Genomic DNA, 22390 nt, shown 5'->3' with positions numbered 1-22390 from the left:
AGAAGTCTAAGACCTACAAATATAGGTATATTTTGTTGACGAACATGGATGATTTTCTATCCTCATATCTATAAACGATTTTATTGGTACAGTTATAAAGCTGTATAAAAAGTTTAATGCACTGTATCATTAATCACTCTAGTTTATATATATAAATGTATTTATGTAAATATATTACGCAATTTACGAATATGTTATATATTATACAGCTTACACGTGAAATAGATTTAATATATTATACATTGTATATATACTGCATGACACGTTACACATATCTATTTTATCACATAACTTACAAGTGACGTGTATTTTATTTATAGTATATAACTTACATATGACTATATTTTATATATTTCAAAACTTTCAAGTGACGTATATTCTTTATATTATATAACTTACACGTGGCATATATTTCATATCATAATTATATACATGTATTTATTGTTGCTAACGTCTATGTTATAACTTATAGATAACTTACATGTTACCTGTATGATGTATATTTCATGCATTTTACATTATACATTTATATCTAATTTCTTTTAGCTAGAGATTGTTTTTATCAGTGAAATCTTGTATTTAGTTCTATTATCAACGATACTACCATATACAAACTAGTGTATAACGAATACTGTCGGAGAATAATATCAACTTATACCAATCTGGGTAATTTGGAACTTTTCGCTCTTTCTATGAAAACTCTAGTACTCCCCGTGAAACATATTCGAGGTACTGCATTTTGGTATATATACCGCTTAACCTGTGACGTTTTACTACATGTAAGTAAAATATATAAAACAGCATGTATGGGAACAGATCTTTGTAGCTTGTCAATAGTCGCTACTACTGTATTTGTATTATATCTTTATTTTCTATCGATCTGTCCATCTGCCTGGCAACAGATGTTACTGTCACGCGTGTTCTTTTGGAAACCCTTATTGTGCCTCAAATTTCTGTACGTAGTCAGCTTTGAAAATTGATTTCATTATAATTACATAGGATTTAAACAACGATAGAAATATAAGAGGCGCGATAAGGGGAATTTAAATCAAATTTATCAAAAATATTTAAAAGGATCGTCGACGTTTTTGTTACTTCAATTTAAAACGTGATAAATGCATTCTATATAGATTTGTTTCATTATATTGGCTGGTCAATACAGTAAGACATTTGTATGAGACGGATTTTAAATCTTATGTGTTTCCAAGTTCGGCAAGATAACAGGAACGAAAGATAAGTTTGAAAAAGCAGTGACCCTGTCCCCCTCAGTACATCAGATCAATGGAGACCGATATGTGTACGCGAGTTATTGGGATACGTGGCAGATCATCGTGGGTAGCCCGTGCACAAACCTACTTTTTCTTATCTTTATTACTCCACGTTTACAAAACTAGCTAAACATTTTATAAACAAATCGAAAAACTTTATACAACATCAAAAACTTAACAAAAGTCAGTAAAATATATCAATACATTGGTCGTTATTGAATATTTCCCTTATATAATGTTTTAGTTTACGTAGCCATACGAAACATGTTTAGTTAGATGAAATTGCTCAGTAACAAATAAAAAAAATATCACAAATGTTGTTTAAATTTGATAATAAATGATTTTGAAGAATGAGCGCGATTCTTAAGTTTTCTTGATAACTGGTATGTTACTACAGAGGAAACAGTAGGATAAGTTACCATGAATGGTAACTAAATCTAGGTAGTATTGGAGTAAAAACAAACGTGAAATTTGATACGGGTATTCGGTGCGAGTATTATATATCAAACTTCATTATAAGGCTAGGTACATATTTAGTAAGGAAGAAAGACGTCCGGCTACCTTGAACTTAATCATCACACATGGATGACTTTCAAAAGACAGGTGTATTTCTCGCGGGCCTTCACACACAATGAATACAGTTTAACACGTAGAGTAGATCTCTAACAGTGCACATCAGCTGACTACTCTAGCTTCAGTGTCGGATTAAAAACATATATGTCAATGTCAGTTGATCATTTCAAGTGAAAAACAAAATCAGAAGTAACACACTCAACCAGTAGCTTGACTCACCTGTTGATTACTTTGACTTACCTGTATGATTAGGACTAGAACAGGAAGGAGGTGCAGACGACCAAAGTTTATAACATCGCTCGCCATCTTGGTGTGTGTGTATATTTTCTGATAGAGTTATCTCCCCATCACACGGTATTTTCTCCAGCTGTTGCATCGGTGACGTCACGAATTACGTTTAGGGTGAATTGACCTTGTTTGGCATGTCGCCTGTATGTGATCGAGAACTCCCTAAGCTAGCATGTGTGGAAAGTATTATTAAAATTTTTCTAAATTGTTTTTGTGAACATAGAACTGAAATATTGAGGAAGTAGTAATGAAAAATATCTGCCCGCAATGGGACTTTAGTTTCCAGTAGCCGGGGATAGTTAGGTGACCGACACCCCCCATTAAAACTTCTTGTGTGATTTTAATGCTTGATTAACAACCAAACTGTAGGTGATTTTTCATAACGGTAACTATAAAAAAATCATTATTATTTTAACACCTATAGCCGACAGACCAGATAATCGATATCTGCACCTTCATAGAATCAATTACTCCAGATTTAAATAAGATTAAAGTATTTTGGATTGGGTGATTAATTTCGAACTCGCAACCCAGAGGTGGAGGGCTAGTGATAAAGTGTCGGGACACCTTAGCCATTCGGCCACCGCGGCTCCCTAAATACGTGTAAAGTATTTTGGATTGGGTGATAGGAAAATTAATATACATACAAAGTTGCGTCACCAAAAACCCGATATCTCTCGGGTAAGACTATTTCGTGTTAATCTTGTAGAAACCGCTGAATGTTAACGTGGTAACCTTTGTGAGAACGCATATCACTTTCTCTTGGATTGCCCTCGTTTTTACCTTGAGAGGCGTTTATGTATACCGTTTTCACAATCGCAATGATTAATTGTTTTTGTATTTTACAGAAGTAGATATATAGATTCTTTATTTTTTTTATATTCTAGATGACAAAATTAATGTAACGTCATTTGCTGACTCAGCCTAAATACAGACAAATTCAAAACGCTCGTGTTACTTGATGAAGATATTTTAATACTGGTGAAAATTTTGGGATCGAATCCGTCGTCCGGTTATAAAATTTCTAAAAATAATTTTGAAACCTGCAGATGGCATGATATTGATGATTATGAAAGAAAATGTCTTCACAGTAACATCAAGCAAATTGGGGACGAATTCCATTACTTGCTTGAATGGCCGTCACTGTCTGAGTGTGGGTATTTACACTAAGATAACTGTTGTTGGGTGAGATGAAATGTGATTAAGCTCTATGAAGTAATCAATGGATACTACTGTAATACAGAAAAGAATGAAGAAACTTACACTTTTATCAGAATAATTAATAATATTGTTTGTCCTTATACTATACAAATGTACATTTATCATGAAACAGTGCTTTGCGCTTCCGTCAACGAACGCAACATTTACTATATTTTATATCGTAAATATCTCCATGCATTTTATTTTGAATCAGAATAAAGTTGAATTGACACGTAAAATGACTTCCAGTGGTCAAGACTGCTAGCTTTAAGCTTGAAACACGTTCAAGGTCTGGCATGGATTATCATAGACATTAGACAAGTTTGAACGAAAGGAAAGTCGAATTGTGTACCAAAGTGATTGTTGCCCGAGTCCGCTTAGGTTTACCACAAAACTATTTGTTTTTATTAAGTATTTAGATATACATGTATATCCCAAATATATAAGATTATTTGTATCAATATCTTATAAAATCTCTCTCTGTCTCTCCCCCTCTCTTCCCGTCTCTCCGTCACTCTCTCCGTCTCCCTCCCCTTCTGTCTGTCTGTCTCTCTCTCTCTTCCTTCCCCCCTCCAACTCCCCCTCTCTTCCCCTTTCTCTCCGTCTCCCTCCCCTTCTCTCTCTCTCTCTCTCTCTTTCTCTCTATTTCTTATAAAATTAGATTGTAAATATGTAAATAAAACTGCCATCATGTAAATTTTCTCTCAATGTAAAATTGTATCGGGAGAGGGCTTAATATAAGTTGGAAAACTTGTGCCCAATCTCTTTGTAATAGATTGTAAATAACAAATAAAATATGTTTAAATCAATCAAAGGTGTTCAAAACAGAAATCCCTGTAAAGTTCAATTTGAATATTCTCTGTTCTCTGCCAGAAGAGAAATTTCCCGATATCTAAGAATAGTGACTGATAGAAGCTATAAGTTAATGTAGATACATGTACTGTATATAGGATTTTGTTAAAGATACAAGTAACGACTTAATCGTATCATGTCCGTATGGTGCGTCTCTCTGCTTCGCATTTCCATGCATAAAACATATCTGTGTACGTATATTCGTGTAAAAAATATCCTAACAATGAGACAATGTCCAGTCATGTGATGTCACAAAAACACTAAAGTCCGAAATATCACGGTCCAACATCCCATAATATTCTATATTTACACCTGAAGTCTATTTATATTTGTAAACCTTGACCTTGTTGCCCTCGAGGCCGACCCACAGGTTGCCGTTGTCCTGGAGAGCGATGCCATGAGGCTCAAAGTCCTCTGTAACAAGTGTCTCCATCTTCTTGTTCTTCCCGTGGACGATGACCACACATTTGTTATTCATATCTGTGATTAGCATGTTCTTCTGCTTATCGTAGCACGCATCATACGGGCGGAACTTCCGGGACGGGCTGTAACCGGAAGCGCGGATGCTACCATTTCGGATGGTGACACAGTCTCCCTCGTGATGATACTTCAGCTGTAAACTCTCGTCAACAACAGTCACGTGCAGTTTGCGCGTGACTTGATTGTCATACACGATAACAGCCACTTCAGCTGCGCGATCGCATGCGGTCATGTGATGTGGTCGTTTCAGCATTCGAGCCAATGGACTGAATTTGTCCATTGCTCGCTCGATGTGACCTTCACTGGAGTATATGACGATCTTCCGATCCATACCTATGATAATGTAATCATCTCCCGTGATACACAGACAGCGTGGAGTTTCTTCTACCCGGAATCTGATAACGGGGATGGTGGCTGTATGAACCTCTCTGATCGTGCGGTCTTCGCACGCGAGCCACAGGTCTGTAGTTTCCTTGGAGACGGCGATATCGTAGACTCTAGACTCATTTGTGATCGTGCGCTGGACGGCCCCGCTGAGGTTCACAAGAAGAATCTCCTGGCTGAGTCGCTCGAGCAACCAGACATTCTCTCCCACTGGACACATGGAGTGGATTCTTTTGTTGTGTTGGAACTCCGAAAGGACTTCCAGGTTTTCAGGAGACGATGAAAGTGCGGACCGTTCGCTCAGACTGTTACTCCCTTCAATTGCAAGCGTTCCGAAGACCCGAATCTTCTGTTCGGTACCTGAATTCCCGGGACGGAAAACTGCTGCTTTTAAAGGGAAATCGGTCGGGATTTCCCGATCTTCTGGAATCTTCCGTTCTGCGTAGATAATCTCCATGTCAGTATCTGACGCAATAGCATCGCGACATGTCTTCACAAGCGTCGCCATTCCACTATAGATAAACTCAAGTTCCTGTTTGAACTTCCGGAGATTGTCTTTGTTTTCTTCTTCCATTTGCTCGCAAAGCAGAATATAGTTGTCGCTAATCTTGTCTATCTCTGACTTTAGTTCCGTCGCCTGCCGCTGGATGTCGCTGATGATGTCCTTGAAGTAGCCATCATTTCCATTCAAATTTTTCTCAGTAGCTGCAATCTTGTTTTTAATCATCGGCAAATCCCGTTCTGCTTCTCGAAGAAACTGGTCGATGTCGTCTTTTTTCTGAATCACAAAATCCTCTAACTCAACGAAAAAGTGGCCGTTATGTGTTGACGTCACACAATGCGAACACACCAGCTCCTCCATGCAGTTTTTACACACAAACATGACGTCATTCTCAGGGTGTGCAGGGCATTTCTTGCTGATCGCGCTTGGTTCGGGTTGTGACTTTTTCTTCGGCATTTTGATTTGGTTGGTTTATTGACTTTCCTATCTAATCAACAGAGGTTTCTATCACACAATACCACTGTCTCTCAATATTGTATACCATGTCCAGCTAATACAGACCCATCAAGTTCCTCCATCTTTAGTTCCAAAAGGTCTCCTGGCATGGCAAAGATATTTATTGTTTACTGGAGGAGATTCACCGATCTCTTTATTCACATCAGTGCATATTCCTCATTTTGAAATTACGAATCCTTAAAGATCAACAAAAACAACATGTAAGGGCCATGGTGAGATTATCAAATGTATGATTAAAATAAAAAGTTCAGATGGTTCTTGAAAGCTCACGCGATATAGTACCTAGAAACTTAAACACTTATTGGAACTTTTAAATTCAAAACAGTTAAAGGATGGTTAACCTACAACAGTTATAGGATGGTTAACATACAACAGTTATAGGAATGGTTAAATCTACAACAGTTATAGGAATGGTTAAATCTACAACAGTTATAGGAATGGTTAAACCTACAACAGTTATAGGAATGGTTAAACCTACAACAGTTATATGAATGGTTAAACCTACAACAGTTATAGGAATGGTTAAACCTACAACAGTTATAGGAATGGTTAAACCTACAACAGTTATAGGAATGGTTAACCTACAACAGTTATAGGAATGGTTAAACCTACAACAGATATAGGAATGGTTAAATCTACAACAGTTATAGGAATGGTTAACCTACAGTAGTTATAGGAATGGTTAAACCTACAGCAGTTATAGGAATGGTTAAACCTACAACAGTTATAGGACAACAGTTATAGGAATGGTTAAACCTATAACAGTTATAGGAATGGTTAAACCTACAGCAGTTATAGGAATGGTTAAAGTTATAACAGTTATAGGAATGGTTAAGTTAAACCTACAACAGTTATAGGAATGGTTAAATCTACAACATTTATAGGAATGGTTAAACCTACAAACAGTTATAGGAATGGTTAAGTTAAACCTACAACAGTTATAGGAATGGTTAAACCTACAACAGTTATAGGAATGGTTAAATCTACAACAGTTATAGGAATGGCTAAACCTACAACATTTATAGGAATGGTTAAACCTACAACAGTTATAGGACAACAGTTATAGGAATGGTTAAACCTACAACAGTTATAGGAAAAGTTAAACCTACAACAGTTATAGGAATGGTTAAACCTACAACAGTTATAGGAATGGTTAAACCTACAACAATTATAGGAATGGTTAAACCTACAACAGTTATAGGACAACAGTTATAGGAAAAGTTAAACCTACAACAGTTATAGGAAAAGTTAAACCTACAACAGTTATAGGAATGGTTAAACCTACAACAGTTATAGGAATGGTTAAACCTACAACAATTATAGGAATGGTTAAACCTACAACAGTTAAAGGAATGGTTAAATATACAACAGTTATAGGAATGGTTAAACCTACAACAGTTATAGGAATGGTTAAAGTTACAACAGCTATAGGAATGGTTAAACCTACAACAGTTTTAGGAATGGTTAAACCTACAACAGTTATAGGACAACAGTTATAGGAAAAGTTAAACCTACAACAGTTATAGGAAAAGTTAAACCTACAACAGTTATAGGAATGGTTAAACCTACAACAGTTATAGGAATGGTTAAACCTACAACAATTATAGGAATGGTTAAACCTACAACAGTTAAAGGAATGGTTAAATATACAACAGTTATAGGAATGGTTAAACCTACAACAGTTATAGGAATGGTTAAAGTTACAACAGCTATAGGAATGGTTAAACCTACAACAGTTTTAGGAATGGTTAAATCTACAACAGTTATAGGAATGGTTAAATATACAACAGTTATAGGAATGGTTAAACCTACAACAGTTATAGGAATGGTTAAAGTTACAACAGTTATAGGAATGGTTAAACCTACAACAGTTATAGGAATGGTTAAACCTACAACAGTTACAGGAATGGTTAACCTACAACAGTTACAGGAATGGTTAATTATACAACAGTTATAGGAATGGTTAAACCTACAACAGTTATAGGAATGGTTAAACCTACAACAATTATAGGAATGGTTAAACCTACAACAGTTAAAGGAATGGTTAAATATACAACAGTTATAGGAATGGTTTAACCTACAACAATTATAGGAATGGTTAAACCTACAACAGTTAAAGGAATGGTTAAATCTACAACAGTTATAGGACAAGTTAAACCTATAATAGTTATAGGAATTGTTAAACCTACAACAGTTATAGGAATGGTTAAATCTACAACAGTTACAGGAATGGTTAAACCTACAACAGTTATAGGAATGGTTAATTATACAACAGTTATAGGAATGGTTAAACCTACAACAGTTATAGGAATGGTTAAATCTACAACAGTTATAGGAATGGTTAAACCTACAACAGTTATAGGAATGGTTAAACCTACAACAGTTATAGGAATGGTTAAAGTTACAACAGTTAAAGGAATGATTAAACCTACAACAGTTATAGGAATGGTTAAACCTACAACAGTTATAGGAATGGTTAAACCTACAACAGTTATATGAATGGTTCAACCTACAACAGTTATAGGAATGGTTAAACCTACAACAGTTATAGGAATGGTTAAATCTACAACAGTTATAGGAATGGTTAAACCTACAACAGTTATAGGAATGGTTAAACCTACAACAGTTATAGGAATGGTTAAACCTACAACAGTTATAGGAATGGTTAAACCTACAACAGTTATAGGAAAAGTTAAACCTACAACAGTTATAGGAATGGTTAAACCTACAACAGTTATAGGAATGGTTAAACCTACAACAGTTATAGGAATGGTTAAACCTACAACAGTTATAGGAATGGTTAAATCTACAACAGTTATAGGACAAGTTAAACCTACAACAGCTATAGGAATGGTTAAACCTACAACAGTTATAGGAATGGTTAAACCTACAACAGTTATAGGAATGGTTAAACCTACAACAGTTATAGGAATGGTTAAACCTACAACAGTTATAGGAAAGCTGAACCCATTAGTTATAGGAATGGTTAAACCTACAACAGTTATAGGAATGGTTAAACCTACAACAGTTATAGGAATGGTTAAACCTACAACAGTTATAGGAATGGTTAAAGTTACAACAGTTAAAGAAATGGTTAAACCTACAACAGTTATAGGAATGGTTAAACCTACAACAGTTATAGGAATGGTTAAACCTACAACAGTTATAGGAAAGCTGAACCTATTAGTTATAGGAATGGTTAAACCTACAACAGTTATAGGAATGGTTAAACCTACAACAGTTATAGGAATGGTTAAACCTTCAACAGTTATAGGAATGGTTAAACATACCACAGTTATAGGAATGGTTAAACCTACAACAGTTATAGGAATGGTTAAACCTACAACAGTTATAGGAATGGTTAACCTACAACAGTTATAGGAATGGTTAAACCTACAACAGTTATAGGAATGGTTAAACCTACAACAGTTATAGGAATGGTTAAACCTACAACAGTTATAGGAATGGTTAAACCTACAACAGTTATAGGAATGGTTAAACCTACAACAGTTATAGGAATGGTTAAACCTACAACAGATATAGGAATGGTTAAACCTACAACAGTTATAGGAATGGTTAAACCTACAACAGTTATAGGAATGGTTAAACCTACAACAGTTATATGAATGGTTAAAACTACAACAGTTATAGGAATGGTTAAACCTACAACAGTTATAGGAATGGTTAAACCTACAACAGTTATAGGAATGGTTAAACCTACAACAGTTATAGGAATGGTTAAAGTTACAACAGTTAAAGGAATGGTTAAACCTACAACAGTTATAGGAATGTTTAAACCTACAACAGTTATAGGAATGGTTAAACCTACAACAGTTATAGGAATGGTTAAACCTACAACAGTTATAGGAATGGTTAAATCTACAACAGTTATAGGAATGGTTAAACCTACAACAGTTATAGGAATGGTTAAAGTTACAACAGTTAAAGGAATGGTTAAACCTACAACAGTTATAGGAATGGTTAAACCTACAACAGTTATAGGAATGGTTAAACCTACAACAGTTATAGGAATGGTTAAACCTACAGCAGTTATAGGAATGGTTAAACCTACAACAGTTATAGGAATGGTTAAACCTACAACAGTTATAGGAATGGTTAAACCTACAACAGTTATAGGAAAGCTGAACCTATTAGTTATAGGAATGGTTAAACCTACAACAGTTATAGGAATGGTTAAACCTACAACAGTTATAGGAATGGTTAAACCTACAACAGTTATAGGAATGGTTAAAGTTACAACAGTTAAAGGAATGGTTAAACCTACAACAGTTATAGGAATGTTTAAACCTACAACAGTTATAGGAATGGTTAAACCTACAACAGTTATAGGAAAGCTGAACCTATTAGTTATAGGAATGGTTAAACCTACAACAGTTATAGGAATGGTTAAACCTACAACAGTTATAGGAATGGTTAAACCTACAACAGTTATAGGAATGGTTAAACCTACAACAGTTATAGGAATGGTTAAACCTACAACAGTTATAGGAATGGTTAAAGTTACAACAGTTATAGGAATGGTTAAACCTACAACAGTTATAGGAATGGTTAAACCTACAACAGTTATAGGAATGGTTAAATCTACAACAGTTATAGGAATGGTTAAACCTACAACAGTTATAGGAATGGTTAAACCTACAACAGTTATAGGAATGGTTAAACCTACAACAGTTATAGGAATGGTTAAACCTACAACAGTTATAGGAATGGTTAAATCTACAACAGTTATAGGAATGGTTAAACCTACAATAGTTATAGGAATGGTTAAAGTTACAACAGTTAAAGGAATGGTTAAATCTACAACAGTTATAGGAATGGTTAAACCTACAACAGTTATAGGAATGGTTAAACCTACAACAGTTATAGGAATGGTTAACCTACAACAGTTATAGGAATGGTTAAACCTACAACAGTTATAGGAATGGTTAAACCTACAACAGTTATAGGAATGGTTAAACCTACAACAGTTATAGGAATGGTTAAACCTACAACAGTTATAGGAATGGTTAAACCTACAACAGTTATAGGAATGGTTAAACCTACAACAGATATAGGAATGGTTAAACCTACAACAGTTATAGGAATGGTTAAACCTACAACAGTTATAGGAATGGTTAAACCTACAACAGTTATATGAATGGTTAAAACTACAACAGTTATAGGAATGGTTAAACCTACAACAGTTATAGGAATGGTTAAACCTACAACAGTTATAGGAATGGTTAAACCTACAACAGTTATAGGAATGGTTAAAGTTACAACAGTTAAAGGAATGGTTAAACCTACAACAGTTATAGGAATGTTTAAACCTACAACAGTTATAGGAATGGTTAAACCTACAACAGTTATAGGAATGGTTAAACCTACAACAGTTATAGGAATGGTTAAACCTACAACAGTTATAGGAATGGTTAAACCTACAACAGTTATAGGAATGGTTAAAGTTACAACAGTTAAAGGAATGGTTAAACCTACAACAGTTATAGGAATGGTTAAACCTACAACAGTTATAGGAAAGCTGAACCTATTAGTTATAGGAATGGTTAAACCTACAACAGTTATAGGAATGGTTAAACCTACAACAGTTATAGGAATGGTTAAACCTACAACAGTTATAGGAATGGTTAAAGTTACAACAGTTAAAGGAATGGTTAAACCTACAACAGTTATAGGAATGTTTAAACCTACAACAGTTATAGGAATGGTTAAACCTACAACAGTTATAGGAAAGCTGAACCTATTAGTTATAGGAATGGTTAAACCTACAACAGTTATAGGAATGGTTAAACCTACAACAGTTATAGGAATGGTTAAACCTACAACAGTTATAGGAATGGTTAAACCTACAACAGTTATAGGAATGGTTAAACCTACAACAGTTATAGGAATGGTTAAAGTTACAACAGTTATAGGAATGGTTAAACCTACAACAGTTATAGGAATGGTTAAACCTACAACAGTTATAGGAATGGTTAAATCTACAACAGTTATAGGAATGGTTAAACCTACAACAGTTATAGGAATGGTTAAACCTACAACAGTTATAGGAATGGTTAAACCTACAACAGTTATAGGAATGGTTAAACCTACAACAGTTATAGGAATGGTTAAATCTACAACAGTTATAGGAATGGTTAAACCTACAATAGTTATAGGAATGGTTAAAGTTACAACAGTTAAAGGAATGGTTAAATCTACAACAGTTATAGGAATGGTTAAACCTACAACAGTTATAGGAATGGTTAAACCTACAACAGTTATAGGAATGGTTAACCTACAACAGTTATAGGAATGGTTAAACCTACAACAGTTATAGGAATGGTTAAACCTACAACAGTTATAGGAATGGTTAAACCTACAACAGTTATAGGAATGGTTAAACCTACAACAGTTATAGGAATGGTTAAACCTACAACAGATATAGGAATGGTTAAACCTACAACAGTTATAGGAATGGTTAAACCTACAACAGTTATATGAATGGTTAAAACTACAACAGTTATAGGAATGGTTAAATCTAGAACAATTATATGAATGGTTAAATCTACAACAGTTATAGGAATGGTTAAACCTACAACAGTTATAGGAATGGTTAAACCTACAACAGTTATAAGAATGGTTAAACCTACAACAGTTATAGGAATGGTTAAACCTACAACAGTTATAAGAATGGTTAAACCTACAACAGTTATAGGAATGGTTAAACCTACAACAGTTATAGGAATGGTTAAATCTACAACAGTTATAGGAATGGTTAAACCTACAACAGTTATAGGAATGGTTAAACCTACAACAGTTATAGGAATGGTTAAACCTACAACAGTTATAGGAATGGTTAAATATACAACAGTTATAGGAATGGTTAATCCTACAACAGTTATAGGAATGGTTTAACCTACAACAGTTATAGGAATGGTTAAATCTACATCAGTTATAGGAATGGTTAAATCTACAACAGTTATAGGAATGGTTAAACCTACAACAGTTATAGGAATGGTTAAATCTACAACAGTTATAGGAATGGTTAAATCTACAACAGTTATAGGAATAGTTTAACCTACAACAATTATAGGAATGCTTAAATATGGATTTGTTTTTTTACCTTTTTACGCTGAAATGTTCTTGACCCTCTCGGTGTCCTCTCAAAACACCGTCACATGCTCTCCCTGCTGAAAAAAAACTGACTTTTCGTATTGACGAATAATGTCACCGTTCACTGCGCACAGGTCCTGGCGTGAACTCTAAATATACTCTCCCCGTGTCAGAAAACTGTAGGATTCGTGAATTGATCCTTTTGCTCGTATGTCGGGCGGATCTTTCTCGACGTGATATAAATTTCTCGTGAGGAATCCGATACGATATCCAATATGGCTGCTATATATACATGTATATCTATATACATGTACGTAATTAGAACACAGGCACCTGTGTACCGGATTTATTTAATCGAGATTTTCCCTGTTAACTTTATTTGACATATACAAGTTAGAATAATACATTGACGAAAGAAAAATGAGTCTGTTTAACTTCATCCATTCTGCTCTTAAAATCTGTGTTTATTCAGAAACCGTTGTAAGATTTATTTTAAAACCTAATTGCCATATCACGATGTAGCGCTCGTTGCTAAGCATAAGGCAAGTCCTTTCCCCGTACCATTTTATTTATTCATTTATTTATTTATTATTTATCAAAACATGACAGGATTGAGATTTAATCCTCAAATGCTTCTTTCTGAGTATAGTTATGAGTAGTTTCCCATGCCTAACCTGGGCGTGAATTATATTTAAACAAATTCCCAGTACGCATGCCCCTGTGAGTTCGGGGGTCACCGATGCGTCCCGGAGATAAAGAATCACGTTTGTTGTATACCTATTGTCTGAAGTCACAAAGCAACCTTTGTCAGTTTATATTTGTCGATACAATACGTTTAATCGATCGCGCAAGATAAACCAAATTAGCATATATAGGGTGCATCGTACTATTTAAGAGGACAAAAAGGGTGACTTTAAAATGTTTAAATTGATGTTTTAACTTTGAGTTAATCAATTCAAATTCACACTTTTTTTGTATGTTATATCTAGTTTGTATGTGCTGAAGTCACCAGGGTCTCCTAGGGTGTTGCCCCACACTTCGTGGATATAAATAAATTAACAGATCACAGGACGGTGTCGTCATATTATTTAATTACAAGCTCTATGTCCAAGTTCAAACTGAATTACAGTTTATACTTAGTTTATGAATTGGCATGTTCTGTCATTTCACAAATATTGTGACGTCATAAAGACACGATGCCGTGATGACGTCACATGATTGTTTTGCTGTGGAAACCTTTGTTGGAGTCAAATTTACCAGTCTTATTGGTAAATAACTTTTATTCTGACGAGACATATATAATCTTTCACTCGTGTCAATACAATAGGAACTCGACTAAACTCATTCGATGATTTAATTTGTCGTCGCCCATATAAAATTATAAAACTCGTATAATTAAGTTCATATTGCACCTTTGATTGACACTCGAGTAAAACCTTATATATTATATATTGACGTGATGTCCATTTCAGCATTCGCTATCTACATCCTACACCTGCTGTTTGGACAAAAATGACTCCTATGAAAAAAAAGTACACCTGCGAGATTTACCTCCGTAACCTATCTGAGCTCGATATGTACCAATAAATAATGCTTACATATGAGAACTTATTCCATGTGTAATTTTATATTTACATAATTCAGGATGACCATGATGGCTGATATATACGATATTTCATCCTTTCAAGTTTTGTCCACGAAATGAAAGTGAGATAACGAAAAATTGAAAAACGTTAAACCGTTTAAACGAAAAGAAACTAAATCTGAGCAAAAATACATTTTTCGCAATTTCACTTTGGCGGAGTTCCGTCTTTACGATTTTGAGAGTTTTAATCAGTTTGGTGGATTTTTGTCCTTTTTAAAAATGATTTGGCGCATTTCTGTTGGGTGTTATCGCACGGAAATCCGAATAATAGTTGAAACGTCCTGTAAATAAATATTTGCTCACCTTAGATGTCTTTAACTAACAATTAAACGCTTGGTAGATTGTATTTATTGGCAAGATCAATGCAATCTGGGTGACAGATAAATAGAATGATGCCCGTTATCTGTCACCCAGATTGCATTGATATTGACAATAAATACAATTTAACAAGCGTTTAATTGCTATATTTACATTAAGATACGTTTAACTTCACTTTCTCTTTGCTAAATCTTGGGTTTAAGTTCAGCTATGCCCCTGTTTGTTCAATTGAAAGAACTGCACATGTGAAATCGATTTCATTGTAGTGCTTGGTTTGCATTCAAATTGATGTGTAATACAAAGCCTCGGCGTGACCATGATCAACAAAGCACCAACATGACGTCATAATTACGCGATTGTTTTAAGTCGAAATCGTTGCTAGGTTTGATTCACCCGGAACGCATTGCCACATATTTTTTTTGACGCTGACGGAAGGTGACGTCATGTGAACTGGGCTGCATTTATACGATGATAAATACCATCTGGTTTAACACAGGAGTAATGGGAGACTGTCACACAGAATGTAAATATACAAAATAGAATAAAAGAATAAAGTTCTTTTCTGTATTCACAAAGTATAAGTAGACGTTCTGTAAGGTTTGTACAAGTTTATGTACAATTTACATTAATCCAAAATCGTACTAAGATCAACCGATTACTAGTCCACTCTACAGATGTCAATCCCCTGGTTTTAGAAGAATGTGATGTGCTCAGTGATTACGGGAGATCATGGCCAAGTTTGTCATAGATCCACACATAAATGAAACTTTCTGATGAAACGAAATGGCCACTGGGAAACCAATACTCAAGAACGTCTATGTTCCTGTTAAATTTTATTTTAAAATACCTTGAAACAATATATATATAACAATTATATGCTTTTACTTTATTCCACGTCCTTCAAAATCAAATGTTAAATAAATAAAAAAAAAAAAAAACGATATTTGAAAATCACATGATCCTTTCCGGTTCAAAATCACACGATGATAATATAACCGTCTCATACAATGCTGAGTAACAATTTCATTATAAACCGCAGAGACTAAGCTCGTCGTCCACAATTAATATCACGGTGTCAGAGACTAAGCTCGTCGTCCACAATTAATATCACGGTGCCAGAGACTATGTTTGGGGAGTTTCTATTGCGACAGGGTGATTTCAAATTTCTCTGAATCCGACCGGGCAATATCCGCATCATTTTCCTTCAATGGTCTGAATGGCAGACAGTGTCTCTGAAAAAATAAATAAAATAAATAAATAAATAAATAAATAAATAAATAAAATAAACGTCCCATCAGGTAAGTTTGAAAACTGTTTAACCTATCTGGAATAACTTCCTTATACAACACATCGGGATGAATTTCGCAGCCTTTGTGTTTTACATTTGAGTATATTAAAATTAAATTGAACAAAATAAATTAAACATAATTTCATGCGTTTGAAAATTGTACTGTACCGTCTCAACACATCATATTGTTTAATATACGGTAGGACACCTTCATCGCATTTATAAAACGAATAACAGAAATTTAAATAATTCCAACCGTCATTCAGCTGAAACTATCTAATAAGAGTCCCTCCTCGGAGAAATAGATGAATACCATTGACGCAGGTCAACGAGAGTAGATTTAGAGAATATTTGAATTCCTCATTTATCATTCTGATCATTCAGAGTTACTTCCCTTCTTTTCACTCCAGGTTAGTAAAATTGTGGAGCATTTACCTCCCTTGAATTATTTTTACTTACCTGAATATTACTTTTCGTTACTCAACCGTAACATTGAAAAGTATTTAGATAATTATTTGTATATATACAAAATGTAAAGTTGTAACATACGTTAATGAAAGTTTTGCAAAATGAAGGAAACATTATTCAATTTTTATTAAAAATAAAAACAAGATACAAAAACTGTTTATTATAATTATTTATATACGTAACGTAATCGATAACAGGTTGTTTCTGACCAAAATTGGTCACTTTTTGACATAGGTAAGTCTTGTGCTTACCATGATATTCAAAAGTCAATAACAGTAGTGAATGTTTCATAAACCTTTTACTAAGTACGATATGCAGGTACGGGTATCTATAATAATATATTTGTCCTATATTAGGCGTGAAATTTACAAAATCTGAAATCATAATATTAGGTGATTTCATTTATATAATAAGAAGGTTATAATGTAAATGATATATTTATATAATTATATTTACTCATTCGGAAACATAACCCTACTATACACTATAGTATGTGTACATATTTGTATATAATTATATTTATCCTTTCGGAAATGTAAGCGTACTACGCACGTTATTGACTATAGTACTAAGTGTGTGTATGTGTACGTATGTATATACTCATGTTACCTACTATTCTGCTATATATATACATACACATACGGAATTCTCCCAAATTAGCCAAAGCGTACTGTAAATTTAGAGTAGGTAATAAAAAATAGCAATCGAAAGTGGTATATGGTCTAATATACCACAGGAACATAGAATTTACACTTTATGTAATTTAAGAGAAATAGGCGGCCAATTCCATTATTTATTTAACTGTGATCAGCAACTTATACTCAATAGTAGACGGAAATATATGTCTAGATATAATTGTGAAAGACAAAATACATTAAATGTCATACATTATTCAATTACGTAATTAAAAATGAAATGATTTCATTGGCTAAATTTATTATTGATATAATTATAATAATTAATTCACAATACTGATGTCCATCCTGTTTTACCATATATCATTATTATCCATTTGTCTGTATTCTTATTCTCTACACTGTACTGTTTACGATTTTAGGACCACAAAAAAATATCATAAGAAATAAAATTTACACGGAGACGATTCACTGAGCAATGCTAACAGGACCATGTGTTTCTGAGAGAAAAGCGTCTTATTCCTCATCGAACACACGTGCCATTCAAATCTAGATTAAATCTTATTTGATAATGCCATGTGCCCAAAACTGGCTCTGGAGGAGTGATGTAAAATGTTATTTTTAGGAATAACTATTATCTTATTATTTTTTTTTTTTTTCAATCATTAAAACAAATCCCTCGCGGCTAAATACCTATAAGTTCCCGTACGTACCAGTGAAGTCGAGTTGGTGGTCGCCATTGTTGTCTCCATTCCTCATGAAACCTGTTGACATAAATAAGGCGAGATTCGGCGGGAATCCAATCACTGTCTCGTAGAAGTCTTTTATTTCCGACGGCGACAGTAATTCATCGTTATTCGAGTCTCCGCGATTGAAGAGTTCTGACGCTAGATTGTTATCCATGACGGATCTTCTCTCTCGATGAGATATGTAGGCCTGGAATAATTTGATTAGATTTCTTTAATTAATTGTGTTCATCATGTCCACAATACAACGCGGCACCAATCTACGTCACCATCCGGTTGTATAGTTTTAAGGAAAGGCGGCCATATTGTACGTGAAGCTACCTATAATCTCACCTCTTTCGCACAATGTCCGATTTGGTAGATTTTCTCGTGCATATCGCAATGCCGTACACGGTTATATCAAACCAGGCATTCTACGAAAGAAATTTTATGATACGTAGCTACAATATGTTTGTCTGGTTTCGTGATGTCAGTCTCATTCACAACAATGGCCGCTGAAGATTTCTAATTTGGCAAACTTACCGGCGAGTCGGTAAAAACTGACCGCCTTAAATTTCCACCCAAAACAAAACTGGTAGGATGACGTATATTTGCGCCACTGTAATAAGGTACCTGATGGATATATATTGTGTTATTTGAGGAGGTATTATTATAATGCCGGTATCATTCTACGTAAAACAAGAGATGTAAACTAGGACGAGTAACGAAACATGACTTCATCAATATAGATAAATCCAGCTAGGACGTACATGTATGTGGTCAGAAGCGGTGTTCCAGTGTAGTAAGGTACCCAGAGAAGCTGGCGGTATTTGATATGTTGAATGTCAAAAGGTTCGTGTTGTTCGTTCAAGTTAGATTATAAATTTTTTTAAAAAATCGGTAGAGTCGGTTATCAGTCTGAATTTGCAGTTGAATTAGCAAAAGTATGTAGGAAAGGGTTATTCAACTCGAGGGTTAAAAAAATGTGGTGACACCCGTGGATTTCTGAGGGTTTTACCAAATTTTGTGACCCAATGGTGGAATGTCCCTATTCCAAATACATTGTACATACATAATGAAGTCTTTTCTCTCATATCACAACCAAAGTTCTGGCAAAAATGTCTCTCGACCAACCAATTTCATCATTCTTTTAAATTCCATTTTCGAGATTTTTACCAAAAAGACTTGATATGATATATTCAAAAATTATAACTGTTTTTGGGAAAAGTCCTTTTATGGTTATTGCTGAATGAATGTATAATTCGACGATAAAGATTACCTCAACTTGACCGACATTTGACAGTTACTAATAAGTTCTATCAACAATACTTGAGGGACTGGGATTTTCAATTCCACATATAATTAATTTCCAATTCCACATATAATTTAATTTCCAATTCCACCTATAATTTAATTTCCAATTCCACATATAATTTAATTTCCAATTCCACATATAATTTAATTGTCAATTCCACATGTAATATAATTTTCAATATCACATAATTATTTGATCATTTTAAGAAATACAGTGGTATTTGTTGCCGTTCAGCCACATGTACTTTTTTTTATAAAATACTACGTCACTGCATGACGTAATCTACTTAAAACCAGACGTGTACCTACCGCACCTCTGCGATACTAGACTACCCAAGTGATGTCATTCAATAAGTTTTCAATTTGTATTTCTAAAAGAAAAGGTTCATGTAGATATATTCTGATGTACTGATAATGATATATATTACCAAACAAATCAACAAAGCAAGTTAATGCAAAAAAAAAAAAAAATATATATATATAAAAAATAAAAACAAAAAACAAAAAAAAAACAACAACAACAAAAAACAAAAAAACAATAACAAACAGATATCCGTCTCCGACCAGATCTATTATTGCACTGAAGTCGATTGGATTGACTAACAGCGGCCTGACACATTCCTAAGACCCAGAATGAATAAAACATGATCCTTAGGTCCGACGCTAGGAAGATTTTTAATTATGGTGTTAGAAACTTGAATTATAAATAATCGAATAAAAACGGGTTGAACCAAGTCAAGCCAAATCAAACTATTGTGTGGAAAACGATCTTGCTTGTAGTACAAGAAACGCTAAAAATAATATTCCAAAACAAGAAATATCTTTAAAAAAAGATAAACGGCATAGTTTTAATGTTGGTGGTTATAATGTAAAACTGCTGGTGAAATAAATTAACGAACTAATTAATAAATGCATAGTTTCAGCACGGATAACAAAATTAGATTCGTTTGAATCATTTTTGGTGATAATAAGACTGCATTTGAATCAGGAATATGATTTTATTAATGTGTCCTTTGAATAGATACATTCACTTATTCAGCTTGCATTCAATCTTAATTTTGTTTCGTCTTTAACTGCGTGTCTGCATTTTGCATTTACCGCTACATTGACAAATCACATACTTCATCTTGACCAGTAACGCCACCTGTCGCGTCATATCCGGGAACAAAAGATATTATACGGCTATGCGAAAAAATATAAATTTATATTTTATAAGATATTTGATCTTAAACTTGACGATGTATTTATTACAAAATATGAAGTAACTGCTAGTAGGCCTGGGATGTACTTCAAAAGGATTTTAAAAATCAAATATTCTGGTAATGATTCTTACCACTTTATCATTTTGTTTTGATTCGTTTGTTTTTGTTTTTTGTTTTTTTCTTTTGTAATTAGTTTTGTGTTGTTTGTTTTTTTCTTATAACAAAATACGATTCCGATATTTCATTCAATTTGAAATTCCATTCGGGACCCCTCTCACATATCAGGCAGTCCCCATAGCGCAGCGGATAGCGCGCTGGACTTCTAATCCAGAGGCCGCGGGTTCGAATCCCGCCGGGGATGTATTCTTTTTTTTCAAGATGTTTTTAGGACGATGTATCGGCATTTTTAATACTCTATGGAAGTTTAATTTGATATGTCACAATCCAGTCATAGTTCATAGTTCATCATTTTCGACCCCACAATGCGATGATATTTCTGTGATTGGGCTCGTGTGAATTTGGCACATTCACGTGTGAAGTAGCTTACAGGGTCGCGATAAGAGTATTCGATCTCTTTTATGTCATGTTTATACGTATTAACCGGTTTTCTTGATGAAATAGCAATTACAGTTTGTTCCGTCGAAAACTACGATCATTGGGAGGGTAACTTGCATGGCCGGAGTCGTATCTAAACTCTACACAAATATAAACTATGTGTCACAATTAAGATAAATATTTTCTTAATGAACATCCGAGGGGTATTATTTTTACCGAATGTTTGTTAATAAACACAATAGAACGTCTGGAAAGGTGTTTTATGTACAAACTTAACCCGGAAGTTTCTGATGTTAGTATCCCCTTTAATAAATACACTTTGAACAACATCGTCAGAAAATTCGGACTAGTATTAAGTTCCAAATACATCTAGAGAATAATATAACACAATCCCAGGTCCCTGTGCTGACTTGTCGCTTTGTGTTTGTCAGCACGTTACAGAGTATTTATGTATGGCTTTCATACAATACTCTATCATGGTCCAGTGATTGTGTGTGTTTGCATGTATTTAATGACAAATGCCAACTTACAGGGTAGGCCATTTTACGGTATTGGATGTGATATTTTCCCTCATATAATTGTCTTATTTTTTTTCTAACCGGATAGCCGTATTGGTTAATTTCTAGTACTATACCATGTCTACCGAAACCGAATATATATCTATATATATTTGTTAATGAAGTCCAACTTTTTAAAACCAGACACGGACGAGTGACAGCTGACAGAAACGACAAACAGACGCATTGTAAGAGTTATCCCCCTTGAACCTAGATTTTTCAGGTCCAATACTAAACCTGTTTGACACACTTTCGTTATTTGATATCAGATTCTAAGTAAGTATTTTTTTATGAGCATGTCTCACCTGTAATTTTCCATGCCTCCTCTGAGCTGGTGAAACTGTGTGTTGATATCACAAACAGAACTACGAGAAGCAGTGACACATACATGGTGCGGGAGACAGCCAAAAAGTTCATTATCTGAAGAAAAATAAAAAGATAAATATAATAATTAGATAAATAAAAACTAATACGAAGAAGAAAATAAAATAAATAGTAACTTATACG

At 34.2% G+C, this 22390-nt stretch overlaps 1 protein-coding gene, 1 long non-coding RNA gene and 1 other non-coding gene across 3 annotated transcripts; 1 reads left to right on the top strand and 2 right to left on the bottom strand.

Moving 5' to 3' along the window:
- Positions 1-4500: 4500 nt before the first annotated feature.
- Positions 4501-6003, bottom strand: LOC117340753. The gene has a single exon (XM_033902515.1). The coding sequence runs from the start codon at positions 6001-6003 to the stop codon at positions 4501-4503; it is 1503 nt and encodes a 500-aa protein (XP_033758406.1).
- Positions 6004-15689: 9686 nt separating this feature from the next.
- On the bottom strand, positions 15690-22303 carry LOC117340153. Its single transcript, XR_004535372.1, has 3 exons — positions 22189-22303; positions 18244-18466; positions 15690-16371 (listed from the first exon to the last, which is right to left on the bottom strand). It is a non-coding gene; the product is annotated as an uncharacterized LOC117340153 (long non-coding RNA).
- Positions 21060-21132, top strand: Trnar-ucu. The gene has a single exon. It is a non-coding gene; the product is annotated as a tRNA-Arg (tRNA).
- Positions 22304-22390: the final 87 nt, after the last annotated feature.

Source organism: Pecten maximus, chromosome 13, assembly GCF_902652985.1.
Source record: "Pecten maximus chromosome 13, xPecMax1.1, whole genome shotgun sequence".
Lineage (NCBI taxonomy): Eukaryota > Metazoa > Mollusca > Bivalvia > Pectinida > Pectinidae > Pecten > Pecten maximus.
The sequence above is the reverse complement of the archived record's forward strand: the minus strand, read 5'-3'. Positions and strand labels throughout refer to the sequence as shown.

What these genes read in the sequence shown, in the direction of transcription:
- LOC117340753 (XM_033902515.1), bottom strand. Translation starts at nt 6,003, where the DNA reads ATGCCGAAGAAAAAGTCACAACCCGAACCAAGCGCGATCAGCAAGAAA.